The following is a 25,495-nucleotide window of genomic DNA, read 5'->3' as shown; positions in this document are numbered from 1 at the left end:
ATGCTAATTTTATAATCCAATACTAATCAGAAAAAAATAGTTTGCACATTTGTTGGAAACTTTCTGTTCCTCTTTGCTTTTATTTTCTAAAAGGTATTAAAAACAGTAATTAGATGTGGTCTGTAATTATATAGAACCAATTTTACTCTTTCAAAAGTATGAAGATATAGTTTATGCTTGTCCTCAACTTACTTATCATTAGAAGACGATTTACTGGGGGTCTACTGTAATTTCCTACCATCCCCTTGCAATTGAAATATTAAAATATTTCTAGATATTTTTGAGGTTGGGCAGAGAAGTTGGATGGAATTGTCGAATATAAAAAAAATTAAACATATATACGACATGTTAAACATTTTACAATTTGGACATTAAATACTTTAGGCACACATAATAATAAAATTTCAACAGTATGAAAATTTAAACATAAATGTGAAATACTCATTCTAATACTGCACACAGTATTACTGAAATATTGCTGCAAATGGGCCTTTTCATAATAAAATACAATTTTATTAACCTGTGAACCTGTTAAGGCAAAGTCAACAGCCTCCACTGTTCTCAAGAAGGTTCCCATAGATGGTAATTTTTCTGAAGTTCACACCATGGGGAAATTCTGAGAAATTCTGCATGTCTTGAAAACATGGGAACTCTTCCAGATGTTTGACTCACACAGATGTTTGCCAATGACTTTTGTATATAGTTGCTTAGAACCACTGAACTTTTTTTGCTTGACTTGCTTGCTAATTTGAAAGATTTGGCTGGGCAGAAAGGTTATGTCAGGTATTAGTGTGAATTAATAGGGTAACACTGAACATAAATTGCACCTAATTGGAGCTTAAAATGTTAAGCAGGCATGTGAAGGGCATGCTAAGTCAGCCCTAGTGTCTGCCTGCCTTGACTGGCTCCGACTGACGGGTCAGGAATGGCAGGAAACAGTTGGCACCACACTCAGTTCTGGTCAGGGATTCACCACTGAGCCTGTGGGCATGAGCAGGGAATTGAAGGAAGCCACTGATTACAGGAATGATGGAAAAATTCCTTCCACAGGTATTTCAGGGTTTGTAATTCACAGTTTGTGGAAATGGATGTGAGCAGCAAGGATGGTACAAAATAGTAATGTGCTTGTATATAGGTAGGACTAGACTAAAAAAAGTATCAATGCCTTACCATTTTCCTCTTTTTACAGCATTTTTCCAGATGCATTAATTTTTAGTGCAATAGTCCCAAATTTGGCCTTTGAAAATGTATTCCCACTCAATGCAGTGAAAATTAGTAATTTATTTATATTATTTTATTATTTATAACTACCTCTGGAAGCAAAACTAGATCTAATTTGATTGAGAGGAGTTTGAATATTAAGTCACATAATCTAGGATTCAAAATACTGATAAGAGAGGCTACTATTAAACTTTGCCTTCTGTTTACATTTTACAAGACTTAATGTGTTACACATTTTGCATGCAAAATGAGGATGGTGGAACGGGATGCAGAAACTAGCTATATGCAGACTATTTTGGATATTTCCTTGAAAACGGTAGATTAAAAAAATATCTGTACCCAAACCCTGTTGTGGTCAACAATCTTCACCTCTGAAACACCTCAGCTAATGCATGAAGACACTGACAGTAATTTGAAGACTAAAGGAACACAGCTAACCTTCACTGCTTTTGATGAGATGCTCTTTTGGTGGAAGAACAAGAATTAATGTTTAGCCAAATTATAGATTCAACACACGCATTTTGAAAAGCAGTGTGAATATGTGGCAAAAAGTCTGTCTGTCACACTGAAGAGTGTCTGCTTGTTTGACTTACAGCTCCTTATTGTTTGTAAGTAAAAAGGAGTGGAAGGAATTCTGTGGAAGTCAGTCTGACGTGATTTTTAAGCTACATAAAGCAGCTTTATTCAGTAAGAAGGGCTAAATAGTATTAAGAAATACTGACATACATCAGTAAGAGCTGAGACAAAATCTTATTGCCTGTTGTGGCAGCCAGAACAAACACTGCCCAGCATTTATGCTTTTGACCAAAGGGCATTGAGGTATTACCACTCTTGGCATACCCTCAGATCCTACAGAAAACTTTCCTTGTAGACTGACAAGCTTGCGGGCATTTGAGGAGTATTGAGAATTATGATCAAAACACAATGCTTTTAGTATCTATATTAAGTATGTGCAAAGGATATGAAAACATTGTGATTCTGCTTAAAAAGATGGATTTTTTTTTTTCCACAGGAAATAAGAAGATGTTTCAGAACTCGTTTGTGCTTAAAGTTTCCTTAAAAAACTGGTAGAAAGTCATAAATTTGATAGAGTTGTCTACTTTGTACTAATCTTCTCTTAACAGGCTGTTTTAGCTAAAGCTTTAAGAAAGTCAGCCTGAGGGAAAGCACTAATAGGAAAATTTTTGGCTTGAATAATTGAATTCTGTAGAGTGATATTGTTTTTAATATAGAATGAGAGGGTTTTATACTTAGAAATCATTAAGTCACTCTAAATATATGTGACAGTCAGATTAATCTACAATACTAACGCTAAATTATAAAAAAAAAAAAAAAAAAAAAGGATAAAACCCTGCTGGTTGGATAACTGTATATGAGGCCTGGGCAGAGATTGATGCTTGCTTCCTATAGCAGCTGAATCCTGCCCTACCCTGAAGCAATCTGGGACAGAAGCCTCTTTCATTATCAAGACATAAGAAAGAGAATAAAATATTATAAAATTGAGTGATTTGTAAATCTCACTCATTATATTTCAGAAAGAAGCAATTCAGGCAGCTAATACACTACCAATTACCTTTGTTTTTTATCCCGGGGATAGCTACAATTGCTGAAACAAAAAAAAAGTAAGCCATCAGAAATGTTAATTACTGGAAAAATGTTATAATGCTGTTATATATTTAAAGGACGGATTTAATTTATGATTAAGCTGCCCCTTGTGAATAATATTGTATGAAATTAATATAGTAGGCATTAGCACAAATTAATATATCTGGTAGCAATTTTATGTTTCATTATAAAGGTAGAATTCACAAAATACTATATATGTTGTCTACCAAACACAGGGTAGAATGCTCTTGTAGTGGAGATAACTTGTATTCTAGAAATATTTTTTAACCAGGAGATATATATTGATGCAGAGAAAAAAAGTAGATGAGACATAGATTAAAGCTTTATTGACATAGATTTGTATAACATGTAAATGATATAATAAGTCTGGGAAGGTACCAAACAAGATGAAGGTAGAAAGAGCTTAAAGATTAGTTCTGAGTCTCTAAGCCCCTCAGATCACCAGAAAGGGTGATTAACATTATCATCGACATTGTCATTGTCAGTGATGATGAGGACTACATGAGCTTTGTTTCCTAAGGATCCCAAATGCCTTAGGAGTTACACTGCGGCTTCTGGACATGCGTTTGCAAAAAAGTGGTGCTCAAAGGAAAATTAAGGAGCTGCTGAATGTCAGAGAGGGCCTCCAACTCCAGTTCTTCTAGAGAGTGTGGAAATGCAGCAGTGCAGCATCTCCTGGCACACAGGTATTGCCATCCCACAGCTCTCTGTGGCTGGTTGTGGCTGCCTCAGCTGAGACAGCAAACAGATGAAAAGTGTAGCTGATTTCCTTTTGGGAAGGAAAGGATCTGAGGAGGCACATGTTGCTGGGCCAGTCGTTGTGGGGAGATCTTCCACAACATCCAGAAGCACAGTGATTTCACAGTATCTGCTATCAAGGAAAGAAATAACATTTAGGGAATACAAGCCATATCCTCATGTTTATGTAATAAATGAGTTCTGACACTAAATTTCACATTAAATCTTTTTAAAAAAACTTTGATTATATGAACTGTTTTCAAGACACAGACTTCTATCTTCAAAAACAGTCACTATTTTATATTATAAAAACCAAACCGAACTCCAAACATAAAGAGAATAAGAATCATTAACCTTAAACAAGAAAATTGTCTACTTTGGGTCTGTGTGTATATGTATGTTTATAGTGCTCTGATTGTCTGATAAGTCAAAGGGGAGAAGAGTTCTTGCAGAAATAGGAATCTCAGGAGATTTTAAAGACAAACCAATGAACAAGCCATAAGGAGAAAACCACTTTACTTCTTTAGCATGAATTATGTCTTGGATTTAGCACCTTAACTGAGTGATCCTTCCTTGTCAAGGAACACCACCTACAAGAAAATGTTGTTTTCCAGATAAATCAAGGCCATTCTGTATCTGTAACTTTACTTTGGGTAAAAGATTAAAAGGAATCATCTCCTTCCCATTCTTCTCTTACAGGTTAATCAGCAGACATTTTTCTTGTGCTAAACTTCTGACTTCATTTTCTAATGTTATAGTTTCACAATTTGAGTACCTGATTATTGAAACTAATGTCATTAACCAGTTGAGTTTGTAAGTCAGCATTGGTTATGAATTCATGTTCATTACCATACTGTTCCCCTCACTGTTAAAGCACTGGACTCATAGCAGGCAGCCTGTTTGGATATGCAGAAATGTGAAAAATACAATCTCTGGTTTTATTCTTACAAGTGCTTAATGATTTTTTTTTGATCCATATTTAAAAAGCAAAATGTGTATTCAGGGATGAATATGTAGTAGCTATTTAATGTATAACTTATTAAATGTCCCAATCCATTTTCAGTTACTACAAAATGCCCAGATATACCTTAAACTTGTAACAGTAGATATTGTAAAAAACAGAAGCTTTAATATGTAATACAATAATTTATAAAAATTATCTTAGGCCTTACTAGTTTTAATGGCATGGAAATCATTTCAGATTTATTTTTAATTGAATTTGAGCTCTCTTGTGCAGCTCAGCTCTGTATGGCAACCAGACAAACTGCAGTAATGCAGCAGCTTCTGATCTTTTGCCCATACACTTTGGCAGTTAAATTAAATGGAATTTGAAAGAGAGTTGCATGGAATTGATATCTTCACTGTGCATAGGAAAATGAGTTATTATGCTATAGATGGTGATATTTTCTCTTTTACACTTATTTCTGGATCCTCCAAATTTTTTCTGTAATAACATATATATATACACACATACATGCACACAGAAATATATTTATACATATTTGTGCATATATATGCATACAAATATTTTCCCTAAGCCTTCTCTTTAATTTTACAATGGAAGTGCATCCCTGACTTGGTACAAGTTTCAGAGGCCACGTCTGTACCACACAGCAAATGAGTACTCCTCTCTGGAGAATTAGCATAGTTGTGGTTAGAAAGGAAAATACTTCTGGTCAGAAACATCACAGAGGTATTTTAGTAAGACAAAACTAAGACAGAACTATGAATATTCTCTAGCCTTGTCCCTAAGACAGAAGTTAATTCCTGATTTATTTCTGTGCTTAGAGGAAAACCTCAGAACTTTGGAATTCTGAGATCAGAACTTAAGTGTTCTTAGTGACAATGTGAAATACTCTTTCATTCTTAGAATCTACAGTCAAAAAGTTCCACAGATATAAGATTTTCAGATGTAACCTCAATACATCATATACTGCTGAATGTAAAAAATGTCCAGAGAAAACTTTTGCGATGTCTGGTGTTGTATTCTGCATTTTAATGGCTACAGCAATAGTTTTGTAGACTTTTCCTTCTGATGAAACATATTGTCATCTGTTGTCATAAAACTTTTTCTGCTGTTTCATTTCAACTAAGATCATGAATTCTATCCATTGTTTTGGCACTTAACAGAAATAGGAAACTACATTCTGACCTTATTTTTGTAAATAAAAAGCACATGAAATCATCAGGAATAATAGGTATCCTACAGGCTCTTCTTTTTGCAGGAGATATGCAGAGAGTTCTATTGCTTATACAAAGCAAATATCTTTCTATTGAAAATGCTGTAAGGCTATTTCTTGTATAAGAAATTATACAGAGATAGTGATTGTGCAATCTCCTAATAGGGTCATGTGGTGACAGAGGGACAGTGGGTGCTATTAAAAGCTTGACATTTATCACTCACAGTGTTTAAATTTGTCGTGGAATTTGTGGCATTTGCCAATCTAAGTATAGAAAATGCCACAAATACCACAGAACAGATAAATACTGCTGTGCAAAACCCAACAAACTACTGGTGGTTCTTTCCTCAACCTACAGCACTATTCATTCTGGAAATGCATTGCAGGTGCTACTAGCTGAAATTTCTCAGCATGAAAAAAAAACCCCCCAAAAAAAGGGCTTTTTTACTTTTCTTTTCCTTTATCTTGTCTCTTTAGACTAAAAGGTTTCATGCATAGGAATTTTTCAGTGTATCTGTCTGTAGCCTCCAGAGCAACAGAGTCCTTATGAAAGTTTAAGTGTCCTAAAGCTAACAAAAAATAGATCATGGAGTAACACTTTGTGTTATAGTTTAGTGGTGATATTTGGGCAAAGGTTGGATTTGATGATCTTGGAGGTCATTTCCAACCTTTATGATTCTATGATGCTATGGCATATCATTCACACAGACAAAATGCACATGGCAGTACATGAATTTTATGAAAGGTTCCGTTGGAAAATACATTATGTAGCTTGGGAAGAACAACTGTGGAATTCCTGTTGGAAAAAAAAAAAAAAAACTTTTCTGCAGAAAGTTGTTCTCTAGGACTCTGAGCTTTAGAGCTCTGTCTGAATCCTGAAGGACAGAATTGATATAATCAATCACACTCCACACTTGCTCTAAGAAACACACAAAAGTCATTATTTTCTTCGCAATAACTGCAGAAAAGACATTAAGATAATATAGTGTTTAATGGAGCTGTATTTTCTTCATCTAATAAAGCAGCTTTAATGGTTAGTGACCGAGGAGATAAAGGCTTATCCACTGTCTTACAAGTTTAGGTTTATGAAGTCTAGGCACCGAAACCCAGTTTGTACCTTGGAAGATACTGTTTCTTGACTTCTCTTTCCCAAGTTCACAGGGTGGACATGAAATGGACAGCTGCTCTCAACTCACACCAGCAGATGCAGTTCTGTCCCTGCTTGGTTGAAGGAGGTGTTGTGGTGCTAAAGCAACAATTCTCATGTGTGTAAATTGTGCAAAGGGTACTTTGCTACAGCTTAAGAAATTAAGGCAAAAAGTTGAAAGAATGTGGCCATAGTCATGACCAAGTTCTTCAGTTCTTCATCTTTGGCAATAATGTGTGCTTGATTCCTTAATGGGACTCTAGCCTTGTAGGACAGATCTAAGCCTAGAGTTAGATAATTTCCCTGCCATGTAGGTATTGAGACTGGATAATTGATTATCTCTTAAGTTTTTGAATGTATCTGGTTACAGCAGATGGCACTGAAGAGTATATAATGAAAGTCTGGGCTATCAACAAGACCTGTGTGTCACAAGTCACTCCTGCTGTTAGTTCATGACGTGAGCTCTTCACATTCATTTGCTATTATCCTGCAAATTCTTTCCAAAACCACAGTTTGCCTGGTGAAAGCAGTGGAAGGAAATTGGCTAGGTAAAGAGGGTACTGTATCCAACTTAAGCCATTTCTATAATGATTTAAAATCTACACAGGTAATTTGACCTCTTGAAAAATCTCTTTAAGAGTCTAATGCATTTTGCTTCAGAGAGTATTTCTTTGGAAGACTAGAACTTCGGATATAACTTAAACACAGAACAAAAAGGCTGCACAATATTCTTAGGTCCATAAAAAAAAAAAAAAAGAAAAGAAAAAAGGGCCAAAATCTCAGGTCAGATAAATCTAAACACAGCCCTTGTTTTGAAGCTGATGATTCTAGTAGGGCTGTCTAAAGTAGATGAGAGTATGGCTATTTTCCAGAACAGTTTTTTTTTTCTCCCCCCGTGCTGTAAATCTCCAGTGCATGCTTCTAATCAACCACTAAACATAGTGATTAAAAAGAATCAAGTGGATATACCCTTTGTTTATGTGAAAGGGCACTTTTGTGCGGATATTTCACACGGTGTTTTTCAGTCCAGATTCTAGTGCAACCTGATGCATACCTCTGAATATGTTATTTTGACTTTCTGACTTCTGAGGAAATGATTTTCATAATAAATATCATATATAAGAAACACTTTTGTGTTCTCTTAAGCAAGAAGGCAATAATACTCAGTCACAGAAGACCACTTGGAATTTGGATTATGTGCTTCTTTAACTTTACCTTTTCTGTGTGTATTGTGATTTGGTTTTCTTGTCTACACATTCACTTAATTAATTTTTTTTCAAATTAATTAAAAATAAAAATATTTTAACAAGTTAATTACAGCCATTGTAGCAGCATGCTTGATTTGTTTCAGAGGCAGCTGAGATAAGTCTCTGTGACAATCATCATGCCCTGTGAAGCAAGAATGTTGGCACTTCCTAGTTTTGGAAAGACTTCATTGCCTGCTGCTGAGAAAAGAACAAATAAATACCTTTAATTTAATTCTTTTTCTATATATACTTGATATATTTCTCTGACCAACCAGTGAAAAGAAAGCGTATCATCTTATTTATGATGCCAAAATCAATGTCTTTACATTATACTTCCTCCCATCCCCATCCCCCCAATCTTAAAAACTGAAGAAAATGACGTTTTTGAGAAGGACTGATCGTAAGAAGGGCAAACTCAGACCTTTCTCCCTGTTTGAGAATGTTTCTACAATGAAGGTGCAGGTAGGAGGCTTGCCACCCAATTTAGTTTTACTGGCCTCATTGTGTTTCAGAGTGAAACATGCGATGTTAAGTTGTATTTTCCATTCAACAGAAGCTGTGCCTACACTGTGTGTATGACTCATCTTCCTGTCGAGTTGGTGTTCTTTGGATTAATTGCTCTATCTTTGAGCTCATGTTTTCTCTCACACCTTGTTTGTTTTTGCAGCAGTCATATTTGGATTTCACACGTTTATTTTTGCTGTGCATTGTGCCATCAAGCCCAAGGTACAGTTTGCACTGACATTTCAGGTAGCATGACTTTGGACTTTGATAACTAGTTGGTGTAATTAAACTAAATATGCTTCACAAATATTTATTAAAGCCCTGTGGGACTGGCTGTCATTTTTTTTCTCTTCCCCATTGTACTAGCATTCCTGTGAACCTTTTCCCTTTGTAATACATTTTGTGTCCCAAGGCTGATCCTTCACACCAGGGAAATAGTTAAAGTGATGAAGTGCGTCAAAAATCTCTAATGAAACAAAGAAGATCAATAATTTATCCATGTTTTTTGTTGTCTTACTGATTGAAATAGATTTTAAACACATGAGCCTTTAAGCATTTATCAGAAAATGCTTGAATTGCCTTGCCTGAGTTTTGTGCACTAAAACTGTAGGATGGATATATTTATATATTTATATATCCTATATATATGAAACCAGGGCTGGAAATCAACAGATTGCTATTTCTTAAGACCAGGAGAGGGTCTGTTTTGAGAAAACACTGGGGAGCTATGTCTCACCACGACATCCTGAAACTCCCATCTGAAAAAATGTGTGTCATTTTCATCTATTTGAAGCTTTGAAAAATCTTAATTAAATCAAAAACTTGGGAGCCCTAGCCCTTCTGGCTTTTTGATTCACTGTAACTCCTTTTTTCTTTTTAGGCAAGGACGAGTCTCTGGGATGCAACAAGTCCTTCACAGATTCATTCTTAGACGTTTCTACCAAGAAGAATGTATCTCATCCTGCCTCTGTGCAGTAAATCAGGATGGGGAAAGGGAGAGTTACTGTGACAGGCTAGGAAGTATGATCTCCTTACGGGCTTGGATACAGTCTGAGTGACTCTGTCATGAGGAATTTGTGTGTGAAACAAAGATATTCTGTACAGGGTTATTGAAGAAAATATAGTTCTTTTATTTCTTTTATTGTGTTCTGGCAGATACAGACATACAGACACATACAAATATAAGAGATGCTTCAAAACCTGAAAAAAACCCCCAAAAACATAGGTGAAACCTGATTTAGTATTGGCAGTACATCTTAGAAACTAGAAAGAATCAATTGCTCTTAAAAATGTTTCTGCTATAAAATATTTATCCATTTGCATGTAAATATATGACATTCACACTCTATTGCATCCTTTGAAGTTCAACTGACAGATATTTTGAAGACTTTCTGGTTCAGGCTCTGCTTTAGGTATTCAGCCACACAAGAGGTGTGAAATGTAGGGTGTGCAATGCAGCCCTCCAGCTTCCCTGGATCCTCAGTGAGGATCAGCAAGGTGTAGAGCTGGGCAAGCACAAGAGGGAAACATATCCAAGGATGACTGAAAGAGGTGCTTGGTGGGCTGGTAGGGTGAGCCAGCCTGCCCATCCCAGGGCCCAGCTCCCGGGAAAGTTGTAAAGGTGTGGAGAGAATAATGGAAAATATGTTTCTCCATGCTGTTTCCCACTCATAAAACAGACACGGCTTTAGATTAATGAAATCATGGAGCCAGGTACCATGACAAATTTTCTTTTTCCTTTTTTTTTTTTTTTTTCTATAAATCAAGGATAGCTTGGTTAAGTTTATCAGAGGGAAAACAATCCTCATGTTCTTGCAGGAAAGTGTGAAAGATGTTGCAAACACTGCAGAGCAGAATTTCTAAATCTAAAATGCCAAGTAAATACTTGATTCAAACCAGGACAGATTTGCATAGGATGTACATAAATCAGTGCAGCCCTTGAGCAACTCTAACCTATGCAAGAAATTATGTGGGTTTCACTGTCATCTAGAAAAATAAACTCCAATTTCCAATCTATAGCAACATTACACATAATGCTGATTTGTCTTTTTCTTAAAAGCACAGAAATAAATCACACACATTTGCAGCTGTCCTACAATGTTTTATGAATGATTGAATTGATCTTTTTCTTTTGTTGTGTCAGATTCCTTCATTATAATTGAAAGTACACCATCTCTAATAGATTCTGAAAAATATAGTTATGAATTGAATGTTTCAGAACATGAAAATTTTTGCAAAATCTATAGGTAAGCATTCAATTTCCTCTGGGATAAAAGAAATTGATATTCTGAATTTGATTTTGCTCCATTTTGAAATGGAAACATTACAAAAAATAATTAAATACTCATCCTGGAAATCTTTTTCTTTAGGAAAGATTAACAAATGGTGTTATGAAAACAAAGCATGTTGCACAGCACTGAGCAGATGCTGTTTGTTAGTAACAGTTGTGGAACTCACAAAAATGCCAGTTTAAATCACCACCTGTGAAATTTCAGATGTGCATGATTGGGATGAGTCTGGGAAAGCATTCTGGGTCTATAAATTGGTAATTTCCAGTAAAAGTGTGTAGCTCTATATATCAGATTAAAGATTATAGACTAAAAAACTGATACTACTGAACATTAATAAACTTGCATTAATTTGAAAATAATTTTAAAAAATGTAATGAACTCCACAAAATATGTCAGATTATTTTCTCAAATCCATTACTATATATTCTTGGTCCATATATACTAATGTCACTGAAAGCAAAAAATCAGTAGCTTTTACCTGGGATCTTACCTGGGACAGTCTAAAATCTTGTGGAATTTAAATACAATTTCACTACAGAACCAATTTAACTCACTTCAGTGATCTCATAGAAGAGGATTCCTAGTGAATTCCTATGGGTGGTTTTGCCTTTGCTTAATCCAGACTGTCTTCCCGAACACATTCCTCATACACACTCTGGGGGGATAAAGTCTTTATCCCCTTCTGTGGTAAGCAGGTTCTGACTGAGCAGGGCCAGCTCGAGAGGTGGAGCCTGTAGTGTTAACTAATCTGGTGTTAACTTATCCGGTGTTAACTGATTTTCACTAAAATGTAAATCTCAATGTTTGAAAGTCCCACCATCCACTATTTTCGGTGTGGTTTTTTTAACACTCCATCATACCGTTCAATTTTCTCAGAGGCTGGTGCCTGGTAGAGAATATGATACACCCAATCAATACAGTATCCTCTGGCCCAGGTGTCTATGAGGTTATTTTGAAAATGAGTCCAATTGTCCAGCTCAATTCTTTTGGGAGTGCCATATCTACACAAGACTTGCTTTTCAAGGGCCAGGATGGTGCTTTGGGCAGTAGCATGTGGCACAGGGTAGGTCTCCAATTATCCAACTATTGTTGCTTCTGCTGTAGTCAGCACATAGCACTTGCCTTGGCAGGTTTGGGGAAGGGTAATGTAGTCAATCTGCCAGGCCTCCCCATATTTTTATTTTTACCATTATCCCCCACACTGGGTGATACTGTCCCTGGTTAAGTCCACCCCTCAGTCCATAAGCCCATCTGGATGTTTCATCTCTTCCCCAATGACCTGAGGTGTCATGGGCCCAGCAAGCCAGAAATAATTTCCTCTCATGTTGTCAGTCCAGATCCACCTGAGACATTTTACTCTTGGCAGCACAATCCACTTGTCCATTGTGGTGTTCTTCCATAGCACAACTCTTGGGCACATGTGCATCTCATGATGTACTTTTACAGCCAACTTCTCTACCCAGGCAGTGATGTCTTGCCACAATTCAGTGGCCGTGAAGGTTTCCCTCTGTGCTGACAATTGGTCTTTTTCCATCTCTCCAGCCGCCCCTACAGAGCATTTGCTGCCATCCATACCCCAGTACAGAGGTGGAGCACTGGCCATTTCTCTTGTTCAGTGATGTGCAAATCCAGCTGGATGGCTTTCAGCTCTGCAACCTGTCTTGATGCACCTTGCCCCTCAATAGTTTCTGTCTTGCCAGATAGGACCCCCCAGCCAGAACACACATGCATAAATACATATATCTGCACCCATGAATACATACTTATACCTTATATATCTGGAATAGAATTAATATAAAATACATTTCAGAAATTCTTATTACAACTGTAGAATCTTTGAATGACAGAAGGATTAAAAACCCTCTGCAATTCTTACTGAGCTCCTGCTTTTTTACTCCCATTCACTGACATAGTTTACTTTCAAGTCAATCACTTGACTGCCCTAGTTATTTCAAGGGATTGTTTCAGCCTGGCTTCAGAAGGGAAGCTTTAATGTAATGTGAATTCCCTTCTGTGACTGGTGAGATGGGGAGGGAGACGACAAGAGTGAGGGGCACCAGGAATACTGAAGACATATGGTGGTGTAACAATCAAAACAAAGGAAAAGAACTCTTCAGTAAATCACATCATCAAACTGGAAGCAGCTGGGAGCACAGAGATTCAGCATTTGGTTGAAGACAAATGTAGACAGGGCAGAGATAAGCAGTAGGTCTGAAAAAAGTGCTTGATGTAATGCATTCATGCTGAAATACTGAAACATGTTTTCTCATAATTTATTTTCCTTTTTTTTTGTATGGAATAGGAAAAGCACCAAAATGCTGCCAGGAGTTCCGGTATAGAGGATTCTTTACTTATTACTATTTCTTATTTTTTGTTTTTCTGGATATTCTGAAGCATTCAATAATGATCCAAAAATGCATATTCTGCCATAGGAAATTTTAAGATGTTCTGGTATAAATATCTTTAAGGTTTTAAAATTCTTCCTCATCTAAAGCCATTTGGAATTGCTATTAGTACAATGAAAATTTACTACCACAGGATGGAGATATTATGTTATAATATAAATTTTTAAAGGTATTATTACTGTTAAATTAAATTATGTTTCTTCTGATGAAAAAATTTAAGTCTTTTTGATTGAAAAGAGAAAAATAAGGTTTGCCAAACTGAGTCTAGCAATATTCTGCATTGGCTCTGGCATCTGGTCATATAATTGGCTGGTATTTTACCACAATGCCCTAATCAGTTTTATTGGGGTACATTTATTTTAATACATATCTTTGAAAGAATAGATTCTAGGAATAAAATCATTTGTTCAATGGTGAAAAATTTCCACTCCCATATTGAATTGATTATTATATTAGTATGTAGATATTTTCTGCATCCTTAAAAAGTGTACTAAATCTATTTATAGAGGAATCATTCATATTTTTTCTGTCCAAGGTATTTCTGAAAGGCTCTTTCATTAGCATTTATGAAAACTTAAAGAAAACTGAAATGGAAACCCACGCAAGACTGGCTCACAAATTTACACTTAAGCCATCATAATCCATGGAATTACATTAATGGAAGTTTATTTGCTTTAGCACAATGTGAGTGCTTTTTTGAGATTGGTGGGAGTCAGAAAGGAAACTCAACAGAATGGCAGCAGATGATCTGGTCACTAGAATATTTTACTTTCGTATTTCTTTGCAGAGGCTGTCAAGTCATAAGTATTTATTTCAATGATATTTCCCTTCCCCTGGCTGCATCCTATCTGCAAATAAATCTGAGTTTGCAAGGACTGCAAATGCTGCTGCATTAGGAGCTGTAAATATGCCAGAAGTAAATGCAACTGTAATTCAGTACAAGGTTCAAATTATTTCCTAGGAAATTGATTTGAGCTGTTAATTTGTGCATAGAAAGGTCCCTGCGGACAGCTTACAAGAGTCCCATAAAACCTGGGTGATTTTTTTCTGTCAGGAAATAAAATATTCTCTAACTAGGAAAGTATGATACTTAAAATTTGTTTTCTAGTTAAAGCAGTTATATTTTGATATTTTAAATTCTCTTAGCTCATAAGATTGTGGAATATTTACTTAGTATCTGCCCCATTGTGAATATTTCTTATGACAGCCCCCCTACTCCCTTGCAAAAATAGTTATGGAACTTCAACATGACTTATGAACCCTCACTTTCAAAGTTCATGAATATTCATTGATTTATTCTTTCTTCGCCGCTTACATTCATTGTTTTCCTGAATAGCTTTCCATTTATAGCAATCTTCATTTGTAGGTATGGACCTCTGATGCATAATAAAGTCTTAATTTGATTATTAGGTTAACAGAGTGTTTTGCCTGTTTGTACATTACACGAAACCCTGAATTCTGTGCACTTGACACTGCTACTGTCAAGCATGAAGCAAATAAATGCAGGCTCCATTCTATGCTCACAAGGAGCACAAGAGCCCACCCTGCCATCACCAGCTTTGACACAAACACCGTTGACTGGATGGGAAGAGTGTGCTACCCATTTATTGAGCAAAATGAGTGTTCTTGTAACGTTGCTTTCTCTTGTGAAGGACTGAAGTCATTAGCACATCCAAATCTTTTACCTTTTGGGAAGTCATTACTTTTAAAGCTGCAGAAAAAAAATACACTTTCTCTGCTGTGATATACTAGAGTTATCTTTTGAGGGAATTCATTTGAGAAAAAGGCATGGAGAGGGATTTCTTGTTAAGATCTACACACAGCAGCTAACTGCATTTAGACTTGTACTCATACAGTGGGGAATGTACACACAAATGCTCATTTTAATGAGAAAGTGTAGGTAGAAGGAGATGACCTAGATGATTTTATGAATAAAAGATTTAATCTGATGTAATCATTTCATTAATACACACATGGCACCAAAGGAAAGCAGAGCATAGCAGATGGCTATGAGAGGTCTTAAAAAGGCATTTTCAGTTTAGTAGCTAATGACTTAGATTTCATGGGCTACATCAAATAGTATCAGAAGCGAAATATTTATCAAACCAGTCTTCCAAAGAATGTTCTAATGCTTTATGAAAGTAATGCTGAAAAATCTGTTTTGTGACACTAGTTAGAAAATGCAGTCACATTATATTTTATACAGCTATGAGGCAACAGCTATATTTTTTTCACAAAACTACTGAAAGAAAACCCCATTATTTTCTTTATTAATAGCCAATATTTATTTAATTTAAAACTTTTTTTTTTGCTTCCAGTTTGCTACAAAGGGTGGAAATAGTGGTTTCTAATATAACAATTAAATACAGTCATTTGCCTTGCAATTCTAGAATAGAAATATGATGTATATTCATTTGCTATGGTGATGGATCCACTGCAAACAGCTGCAAAAAATTTTATTGATGAAGATTGTTGGCATAGTACTAATAATTGATTCAATTTATTTTAAAATAAAATATTTGGAATAAATTCAGAATAAATTCAGAAGAGGAGGCAGTAAGTGTGGAAGGCTCGTTTAAGGTCTGTGTTGTGTTTTTACATTAGTAAACCTCAGCAGAGAAAGCAATTAGCAGGGGAATAATGAGAAAAAGCAATGTAGCAGGGGAACAATGCTGTTCAGCACACTGTGTGACAGCACTGGCCATGTGGCTACCTCATCCTGACCCCATAATATCATCCGTGTCCAGGTTGGAGGGGTCTGACAGACAAGCCAAATGTGTCAGTTCTGCTCTCAGTCTGTTCTGCTCCATCCTTGAGGAATGTGCATCCTGCGAGATTTGATTGCTCTCCAGACCCTTTACAAAACGAGATCAGGGCAAAAGGGCTGGATTTCTTAGAGAGAATCTGGCCTACAGCTTCTTACAGACAGATTAACCTCAGTTTGGCTTCAAACTGAGGACACATACAGTCTCATTCTTCAGACCTAATCCAAGATCAACTTAGTCTATATTATTTCATCAGAAATTAATATCACAACACTGGCATCTTTGAACTCATACAGTTTTCTTTTTACAAAGCTTCTTTGAGCTCCTGTTAGGAATGACAGTTTGTACTGAATTTGGATGGAACAGGAATGCTTATTCTTTTTGAATGCAAAGCAGGAGGAACAAAAATACACCCTACCACCCAAAAGCCCATGTGTGGAATAGCAAGCTGATTTTGTTTCCTTTCTATGTAACAGATAAAAATACTGAAGAAGACAAGCTTAGCCCAGTTGCAAACTGTTACTGCTGCTTCATTAGGAAACAGTTCTTTGCAAGCCAGGAGATATAAAGTTTAGATAATCCTGAATGCTTTTGAATGAAATGTAGGCATGGGTTTCTAATCTGAATATATACACTGTGCAACATACACCCACAGCATCTTTGGCAGCCTGTTGCTCTGCAAATCCTGGCTTTACTATTGGCTGAAGCATTCAGGGGAATGGTGTAAAAACTAAGATGAACCTTTAGAAGCTGAAAATCTTCTTATGTCTACAACTTACAGTCATGACTATACATAGTCTGAGCACTTTTTGGTTTAGATAATTTGTCAGATAAATCCACAGGTAGCTGTTACTCATGTAAAGGATGATGGAAATGCAGTTCATTGTATTCTTTGTACATTTTCACTGTTGGGTAAAACATTCAGGGAACATCACATTGATTCTTATTACTTCTATTTTGACAGCAAGTCAGGCCTGAGATGAAGGACAGAAATTAAAAGCCTCAGAAATCATATATGTAAATTTTGAGATAGAGTAACTTCTTTTGAATTTTTAAATTACTTTAAATGAGTGTTGGCCTTGTGGAAGAGACTCACTTTTTTTTTTTTTTTTTTTTTTTTTTTTTTCCCCAAACTCACCAAGGTCTGAAGTTCTGTAAACTTTCTCAAGAGAAAGGCCAATAATTCTGCATGTGAATGTGGTTACAGGGTGGTGTATGAGGTTACTACTAAAAAAGATGGCAGGTATTCCAGATTGAGATGCTGTAAAACAAAACTCCTGTAAAAGAAGGTTTGAAAGATTTTAACTTTTAACCATAATTAAATCAAAATCAAAAGCAATTTAATAGCAATGTTTAAATGTTTGCAGCATTCATTTATTACATTCCACCTCCTTGTCTTTATGACTTGTCTGTCAGGAGCACAGCAAACACTGACTAACTGCTAATTAATAGACCAGTGTTTGATATGATCAGAATGTAATTCCTTTTCATTTAAGGGTCTTAAAAGCTCAGATAAATGAACCAGGTACTGGTTTTTTATCCCAGTACTAGGGAACAACTTCCCTTTGTAGAAATTCTGTTATTTGTCTATGGACCAAAATTTTCTCTCCTCTCTTCAGTAACTTCAATCATGGGTTTTCCCTCTGTTTGGTGTGTTAAATAGGATTATCATCATTAGCTTCTTAGCATATTCCCTGCCCTCTCTCCTTCTACTGCTTCCCTTATGCTTTGATTTCTTTCTTTTTCAGATCCACCTGCAAACAGACAATTTTAGTCTATATGAGACACTCACTTGTCATGGTAGATAGATAGATAGATAGATAGATAGATAGATAGATAGATAGATAGATAGATAGATAGATACCACAGTCCTCTTAAACCAAACCAAACTCCATATTCTTCTTTTTAGCTTTGCTGTTGTTGCAGCAGCAATTTTTAGAATCTATATACAAAAGCCAAAGACTCTTGACTGGGAGAGAAAAATCTCTCAATTTCTGTGCAGAATTTCTGTGTATTCACTGATCCTCTCTTGTTTGATACTTTCCTAATTCAATCAGTCAACTGACCCAGTATCACGTGAAGCAGAGACCATCTGCACAGTCCAAATGAAAAAAGACAACAAACCTTGAGTGTCTACAACATTCAGATGCCTTCTTGCACAGATGAAGCATGGCGCCACTTATTCAGTAAACACTTAACACCTTTAATAAACCATGGAGTTGGTTCATGAGCTGCAAAGCAAAAAAAAAAAAAAGAAAAAAAAAGGCAAAAAAAAAAAAAAAGAAAGAAAAAAGGACTACACTATTTATTATGGCTTGTGCAGTTTCTCCTTTAGACAGAATTTGATTTTACTGAGTTCAGTGGTAGAAATATTACAATAAGTCTGATAACATTTTTACTTAGGTTGTTCTTTAGTGAGATTACTTGAGCAGGTGTGAAGATTTACTTGATTATTTTGTAAATATACAGAAGACAAGAATGTATTTTACACTGCCTCACTGGAGAAGTCAATTCCATTTGGTACTGATGTTTTGTTTGGAAATGTTTGGTGATGTATCAGGTACAGTCTGTAAGGGTATCTGTAAAATGAAAAAAGAACTATTTTAAACATGGTTGTTTACAAGAATAAAATATGTGGACTGATTATAATGCAGGGATTTATGCAAGATAATTTTTTCTTGTACTGTTTAGAGATGCTTTGTGTAGAGATTTGGTGTCTTTTCCAGCACAAATACAATCTCAGTATTCTCTGACAGGGCTGTATGTGAGGTTCTTTTCTCTGCAGTGATTCCTACAACTCTAATCGGGGGAGAATAAAGATGCATTTTTAAGCAGAGTCTCTTCCAGGGCTTAGCAGTTCTAACAAGTAAGGTCAGTGCTGTATGACACCGCTGCTTTGATCTCTAGGAGGGAGGCAAAGCCCAACAACCCTTGGGGACGTCTGGCCAGGGGCCCGTGGCTGGAGGGGCAGCGCTGGGACGGGCAGGGGAGGGGAGGCACGGCCGGGGCTGGGCAGGGAGGGGAGGGGAGGGGAGGGGAGGGGAGGGGAGGGGAGGCACGGCCGGGCTGGGCAGGGAGGGGAGGGGAGGGCAGGGCAGGGCAGGGCAGGGCAGGGCAGGGCAGGGCAGGGCAGGGCAGGGGAGGGGAGGGAAGGCACGGCCGGGGCTGGGCAGGGAGGGGAGGGCAGGGCAGGGCAGGGGAGGGGAGGGGAGGGGAGGCACGGCCGGGGCCGGGCAGGGCAGGGAGGGGAGGGCAGGGCAGGGCAGGGCAGGGCCGGGGCCGGGCTGTGCCGGCGGGCGGGAGGGACAGCGGACAGCGGACAGCGGGCAGTGGGAGCCCAGCCCGGCCAGGGCGCTCCGGCAAGGAGACACTCTGCTGCACAATGAACCTCCTGCCTGCCGGGGCAGCTCTTCCTCCGCCCTCCCTCCCTCCCTCCTCCTCCTCCCTTTATTTATTTCATTTCTTTTTATCGCATTTATTTGTTTGTATTCGCCGGAATAATAAAAAATGAGAAAATCCGAGCGCCGCTTTTGGCCGCTCTCCACCAACCTGTCAGTGACGCAAGCGGAGACTACTTAAAGGCAGATTAGAGGCAGCAAGACATTAAAGGCAGCCTTCCTCCCTCCCGCACGCCGAGCCCAGCGGGCCGGGCCGGGCCGGGCGGCCCCGAGATCCCCGGCAGGGCAGCGCTCCCCCGCCGGCTGCGGGCGCTGCACACGGGCTCATCCTCGCCTGTGTGCCCTCCCCCTGGAGAAAAAAATAAAAAAAAATAGGAGGGGTGGAAAAAAGCAGAAGTGAAGAGATCCCCTGCGCTCGCCAAAGTCTTTGTCTCCGGATGAACAGCGATGGGGGAATGGACTATTCTAGAGAGGCTACTGGAAGCTGCCGTGCAGCAGCACTCGACTATGATAGGGAGGTAAGGGAGAGCTGGGGAGAGCTGCGGGTCCCTCCTGGCCGGGCTGGGTCCGGCTGCCCTTCGGCCGGGCTCCTTCGGGGGTGCCTGGAGCCCTCGTGTGTCTGTGTCTGTGTGTGTGTATGTCTCTGTGTCCGTGTGTCCGTGTGTGCTGGCCGGGCCGGTCTGCGGCACGGGGACACCGCAAACGCCGCCGTCCTTGTCCCCGAGCAGCCGCGGGGCACCGGGGACACCCCGCTGCCATTGGGGTCCCCTGCCTTTCCCAGAGCCCGAGTGACCGATGGCCTTTCCCCAGGGCCGGGGGGGGCCGGGCTGACCGCCGCCCGCGCTCTGTGACACACCGAGCCGGGCCGGGCCGAGGCGGTGCCGGCTGCCCGCCTGTCTCCCGCCGAAACGGGGCCGGTGCCGGTGCCGGGGCCGGCTGGAGGTGCCGGTGCCCGTGTCGGTGTCGGGGCCGGGGCCGGCTGGAGGTGCCCGTGTCGGTGTCGGTGCCCAGCCGGGCCCGGTCAGCACTGGACAGCTCCCGGCGCGCACTGACGGCGCTTCTCTGTTGCAGGATCCTGCTGACCGTGGTGGTGATCTTCAGAATTCTCATTGTGGCCATTGTAGGGGAGACGGTGTACGATGACGAGCAAACGATGTTTGTCTGTAACACGCTGCAGCCAGGCTGCAACCAGGCTTGTTATGACCAGGCTTTCCCCATTTCTCACATAAGGTACTGGGTGTTCCAGATCATCATGGTGTGCACGCCCAGCCTGTGCTTCATAACGTACTCCGTTCACCAGTCCGCTAAACAAAGGGAACGGAGGTACTCCACTGTCTTCCTTACCCTGGAAAGGGACCAGGATTCCATGAAGCGTGAGGACAGTAAGAAAATCAAGAACACCATTGTCAATGGGGTGCTGCAAAACACTGAGAACTCCACCAAAGAGGCAGAGCCAGACTGCTTAGAAGTGAAGGAAATCCCCAATCCTGCTATCAGAACTACAAAGTCAAAGATGAGGAGGCAAGAAGGCATTTCTCGATTTTATATCATCCAAGTGGTCTTTCGAAATGCCCTAGAGATTGGATTCCTAGTGGGACAGTATTTTCTGTACGGATTCAATGTCCCTTCCATGTACGAATGTGACAGATACCCTTGCATTAAAGAAGTAGAGTGCTATGTCTCTAGACCCACTGAGAAGACTGTATTCTTGGTGTTCATGTTTGCTGTCAGTGGGATTTGTGTGGTGCTTAATTTGGCAGAACTGAACCACTTGGGCTGGAGAAAGATCAAAATGGCAGTGAGAGGAGTACAGGCAAAAAGGAAATCCATATATGAAATCAGAAATAAGGACCTGCCAAGGATGAGCATGCCTAACTTCGGCAGGACTCAGTCAAGTGACTCAGCTTATGTGTGAGGCTGTGACAGAACTGAAACACTGTGCCAGGTGGAACAGACCCAGATACCATTAGAGAAAGGTACATTGCTTAGGCAAGCATTTTATCAAACCACCAAGAAAGCCATTAAGGTATTGGATCTGCACTTACTGAACCAGCTGCAAAATGCAGCACTATATAAAAGACTGAAAAAACAGCTATAAAACCATGCTTGACCTAGCCTTACAGCACAGCTACTATTATTCCTACTTTTCTTTCTAATGATTGGGTTTTATCTGTCAGTGAAGCAGATCTTTGGTCGTCATTAGGATGTTTACAGTTTGAACTGTCCGACTAATTGTTGTAAATGTGTAGAATGTTCATATCAAAAACTCTGCAAGGATACTCTATATGGGGTGGGGTGGGGCGGGGTGGGGGACACTGTTGCAATGTGCAGGCATAAGCATGTTTTAAAAGGAGGGTAAGCACACTGTAAGGAACCTAACCACAGCTCAGTCAGGATATCTGCGTTCACATATCTCACAGATGTCTTATGTTGTTTGTCTAAATCACAGACTTCATTCCTGGTGTGTATTACTAGCTATTTTCTATCATGGTTTGTGCATCAATTAGTCATGCTAAAAATAAATGCTGAATATAATTTTGCCATTTTTTCTTTGCCTGTCCACACACACACACACACACACACACACACACACACACCAGAGACCTTAATCATCTTGCATTAGTTGTGATCTGCAGAATATATCAGTACATTTTGATTGATTCCCTAATATGTGCATGAATAAGATGGAGTTGGCCCATGCCAGCCGAGTTATGCATTTACCTACAATCACCTATGATGACACACATACCAAAGGAAGAGAGTTCATTGCATTTAACTGTGAATATATCATCTTTTCTCTGCTCTTATTTATATAAGTGCCATACTTGAAACATCTAACTCTGTACTTAGTCAAAAGGTTGTCTTGGGATACCAGCTGGAGTGAAATTATTTTATACTCTCTTTTGTTTATTCTATGCTATTTGTTTAGTCATTGCAATGGTGTAAAAAGCAGCTAAAGTATCTATTGATAAATAAAGTACTTGCCTTTTTTTTTTTTTTGTAAGCCAGAGAGATTTGTTCTTCTTTATTCTTGTGCACAGTTGTAAAAAAACCAAAAGTTACAGGGTTAAAATAATTGACTTACAACAATTATTCTTCAGGGTTTAAAATGTCTTGTTGGTATTCTAAACTCCATGTGACAAAACCTGGGAAATCGGGACTGTTTTTTATGTCTGTTTTCCTCCTCGAGCGAGTTTCCTCTGTATTTAAAGCCTGATCCAAAACCCACTGACACCAACAGCCTTCTTTCTGCTGACACTAAGGGCAACACATTTGGCTGCCAAGGTCACTCTAGGAATAGCCAGAATACATTTACCCATAAATGAAACAATTGCAGCTTTTCATCAGGGAATCCAAACAGTAACCTCAGCTTTTCTGCCTTACGGCTGGTTTAAGAAATACGTTGTTCATGTCCCATCAACTTACTGGTAAGCCACTGGGGCAGTCTCAAATGAATCTCTGTTCACAGCAATTATCTTAATACAGAATAGAATACTAAGATTTACTTAATGATTTTTTAAAAGATTTTTTAAAATTCCTTCTGAATTCAACAGAAAATATTTCTCTGGCAACAGTAGGAGTTGGATCAGGACTAAAAAACATACAAGTGCATTTCTAACTAAATAGTATCTGCCCTTTAAAGAAAAGGGCCAAAATGGTGCTGGAAAATTTAGGGGTACTTTATAACATAAGACGGAGATGTGGGCTCAGAGTCACAAATGGCCTTTTGATTGTATTTTATGCCAAGCCTGAAAATGGATTTTATTATATATTGGCTTGGAGATTATGCATATATATATATCTTTTCCTCTTGGCTTACAACAAATACCTTAACATTCCATTTTTGTCATTTGGCAGCGTTGTCACTTTAAATAATGTTGATTAATTCTTAGATAGTCTATCCATTATCACATTCATCTGCTGTCTTTTTTCTTCCACTGTGAAGCATTAAAGGACATTGAGATGTGTCACGTTTTTAAAGATTTTAAAGATATTTTTCCTTATGTATAAATTTGACAGTTTTCCTGATTTGATTATAGAAACCTCTAAAGATGGATTTCTCAGATTCTTTGTGATAAAAACGCACACTGATATTGCTAGTTGACTGCATGCTCACTGGAAAACTGCATGTTATTTTTAGAAGGACAACATGGCAGCTAAAATCTCCATCTGCAAAATAACAAGCTTCTGAAGATTATTATTTGACACACAAATCCAAGTCTGATTTTCATTTTGCAGAGTCCTGGGATGGTTTTCAAAATCTCATTTTGAACAGATACTGAAAGGAAAAAATTGACAGTCGTAAGCACTCCTTTAATGTTGAAGAAATGAGAGATTGTGTGCAAAGCACTTGATCCAGTGCAAATTAAAGTTGAAAAAAATAAAACTAATACTTCATTGGGCTTGGTTCAGGTTCAGCATAATTTCCTGTTAGGCAGAAGCCCTAATGCAAGTTTTTTCCAGTGGCTGCATAGCAGTTTTCAGTCAAACTCTAGTGAAGGTGCATGTCTTGAAAACGATAAGATTTTAATACCTTAAAATTCTAAGGTAATATTTAGAAAGCATCTGTTTATATTAGTCAATGCAAATGACTCAGTTAATTTAATTTTTTTAATGTAGTTGCACATTTGTACTCCAGTAAGTTTGGATTCTTCAGATTTGTCCAAAGAGAAGAATATCAGGAAATGTAAATGCTGATTTATGTAACAGGATCAGTGATAAAGTAGGCAAAGACTTATATTTTGATCAACAGAAACATCATCCATCTTACTTGGAATATGGCTTTTCATATTTCAGATGAGGGATGATATGTGTCAAGAGATAGTTATTCTAATCTTCCTTTTAAATGGTTTGGTTTTTTTTTTTTTTCATTTCTTACCAACTACTCATTTGTCATGGACAAGAGAAATATAGCAAACACTTTTTTTGTCAATGTATGTGCGAATCATATGATTAATGCTAATGGACTGTTTGCATGAAAGCTGACTATTCATTTACAGAATAAATGCTTTAAAATTGTCACAGCAGTGGAACAGTGTGTTAACTGAACAGAACTGAGTGGACATGAAGCTGAAGGGCACATAACTGGCTACTTAGGTCTTGCTCCTGTTTCAGTGAAATAAATTAGTCTCACCATTGACATCGATGTAAGGATCAGACATTAAAAATGAAAATTTAGTTAGTGTTTGTTTTGTTCATTGTTCACATTAGTTTGTACTGGTGTACAACATTGTGTGTCATAATATGTACAAACATAAATGCTATGTTCACTAAGCTCCCATGGGAAATTGCAATAGAATCTAATAAACTATCAGTTTCACAAAATTTAAAAATTTACATAAAATAATGACATTATTTCATTTTTATATAGACTTGATCTTGTGCTTTCCACATGTGTGGGAATTTCAAAAACTATTTACACAGTGGTTATGAACCATTTCACCAGATATGTGTAAGATGCAATGAGAGTAGATAAAAAATATTTTTAAAGGAGGACTTTTTTTTTTTTTCAAAATGAAAATTAGCTGCATTTTTACATGTAGCATTTTTACATGAGGAGGCTGAATTCACTGGTCCTATAAAGAGTTTAAGAGACCTCTGACTTTGAAGAAATGTCAGGGTTTTCAGCTTTTTCAAGGGGAAACTGAAGAACAAAGATCAACTGAGATTAATGAATCATAAAAATGGTTAGATGGATTTTACTTTGTTTTACACTAAAGAAGTCAGAAACACTCAGAATCTTCAGAGTGGGTGCAATGCTTTTCTTGGATTATACCTAATAGAGTAGGACAAAGCTGCTGCTATGTAGAGAACCATGGGAAAAGATGTCCCTGAAATGTTAAATGTTAAGAAGAATTCTTTTCCTGCATTTGTAAAAGAATACATTTTTTCAGAGCAAGAGGTTGGATCAGGTAGACATTGTGCCTGCATTCTTTTGGCTTTATTTTGCTTGAATATAACTGTTTCACCTTG

General features: G+C 38.2%; 1 protein-coding gene across 1 annotated transcript; it reads left to right on the top strand.

The window, feature by feature from the left end:
* Window positions 1–19,620: 19,620 nt before the first annotated feature.
* GJD2 (gap junction protein delta 2) lies at window positions 19,621–21,437 on the top strand (the record flags this gene model as incomplete). The annotated part of the gene is made up of 2 exons (XM_083862569.1): window positions 19,621–20,040; window positions 20,594–21,437. Exons 1-2 carry the CDS (start codon window positions 19,970–19,972, stop codon window positions 21,435–21,437), a joined length of 915 nt encoding a protein of 304 aa, XP_083718695.1. The 5' UTR covers window positions 19,621–19,969.
* Between the last annotated feature and the right edge of the window lie 4,058 nt (window positions 21,438–25,495).

The sequence above is a fragment of the Zosterops lateralis genome (genome assembly GCF_965231275.1).
Source record: "Zosterops lateralis genome assembly, chromosome: 6".
Taxonomy (NCBI): Eukaryota; Metazoa; Chordata; class Aves; order Passeriformes; family Zosteropidae; genus Zosterops; species Zosterops lateralis.
Note: the sequence above shows the minus strand (reverse complement) of the source record. Positions and strands in the feature narration are given on the sequence as shown.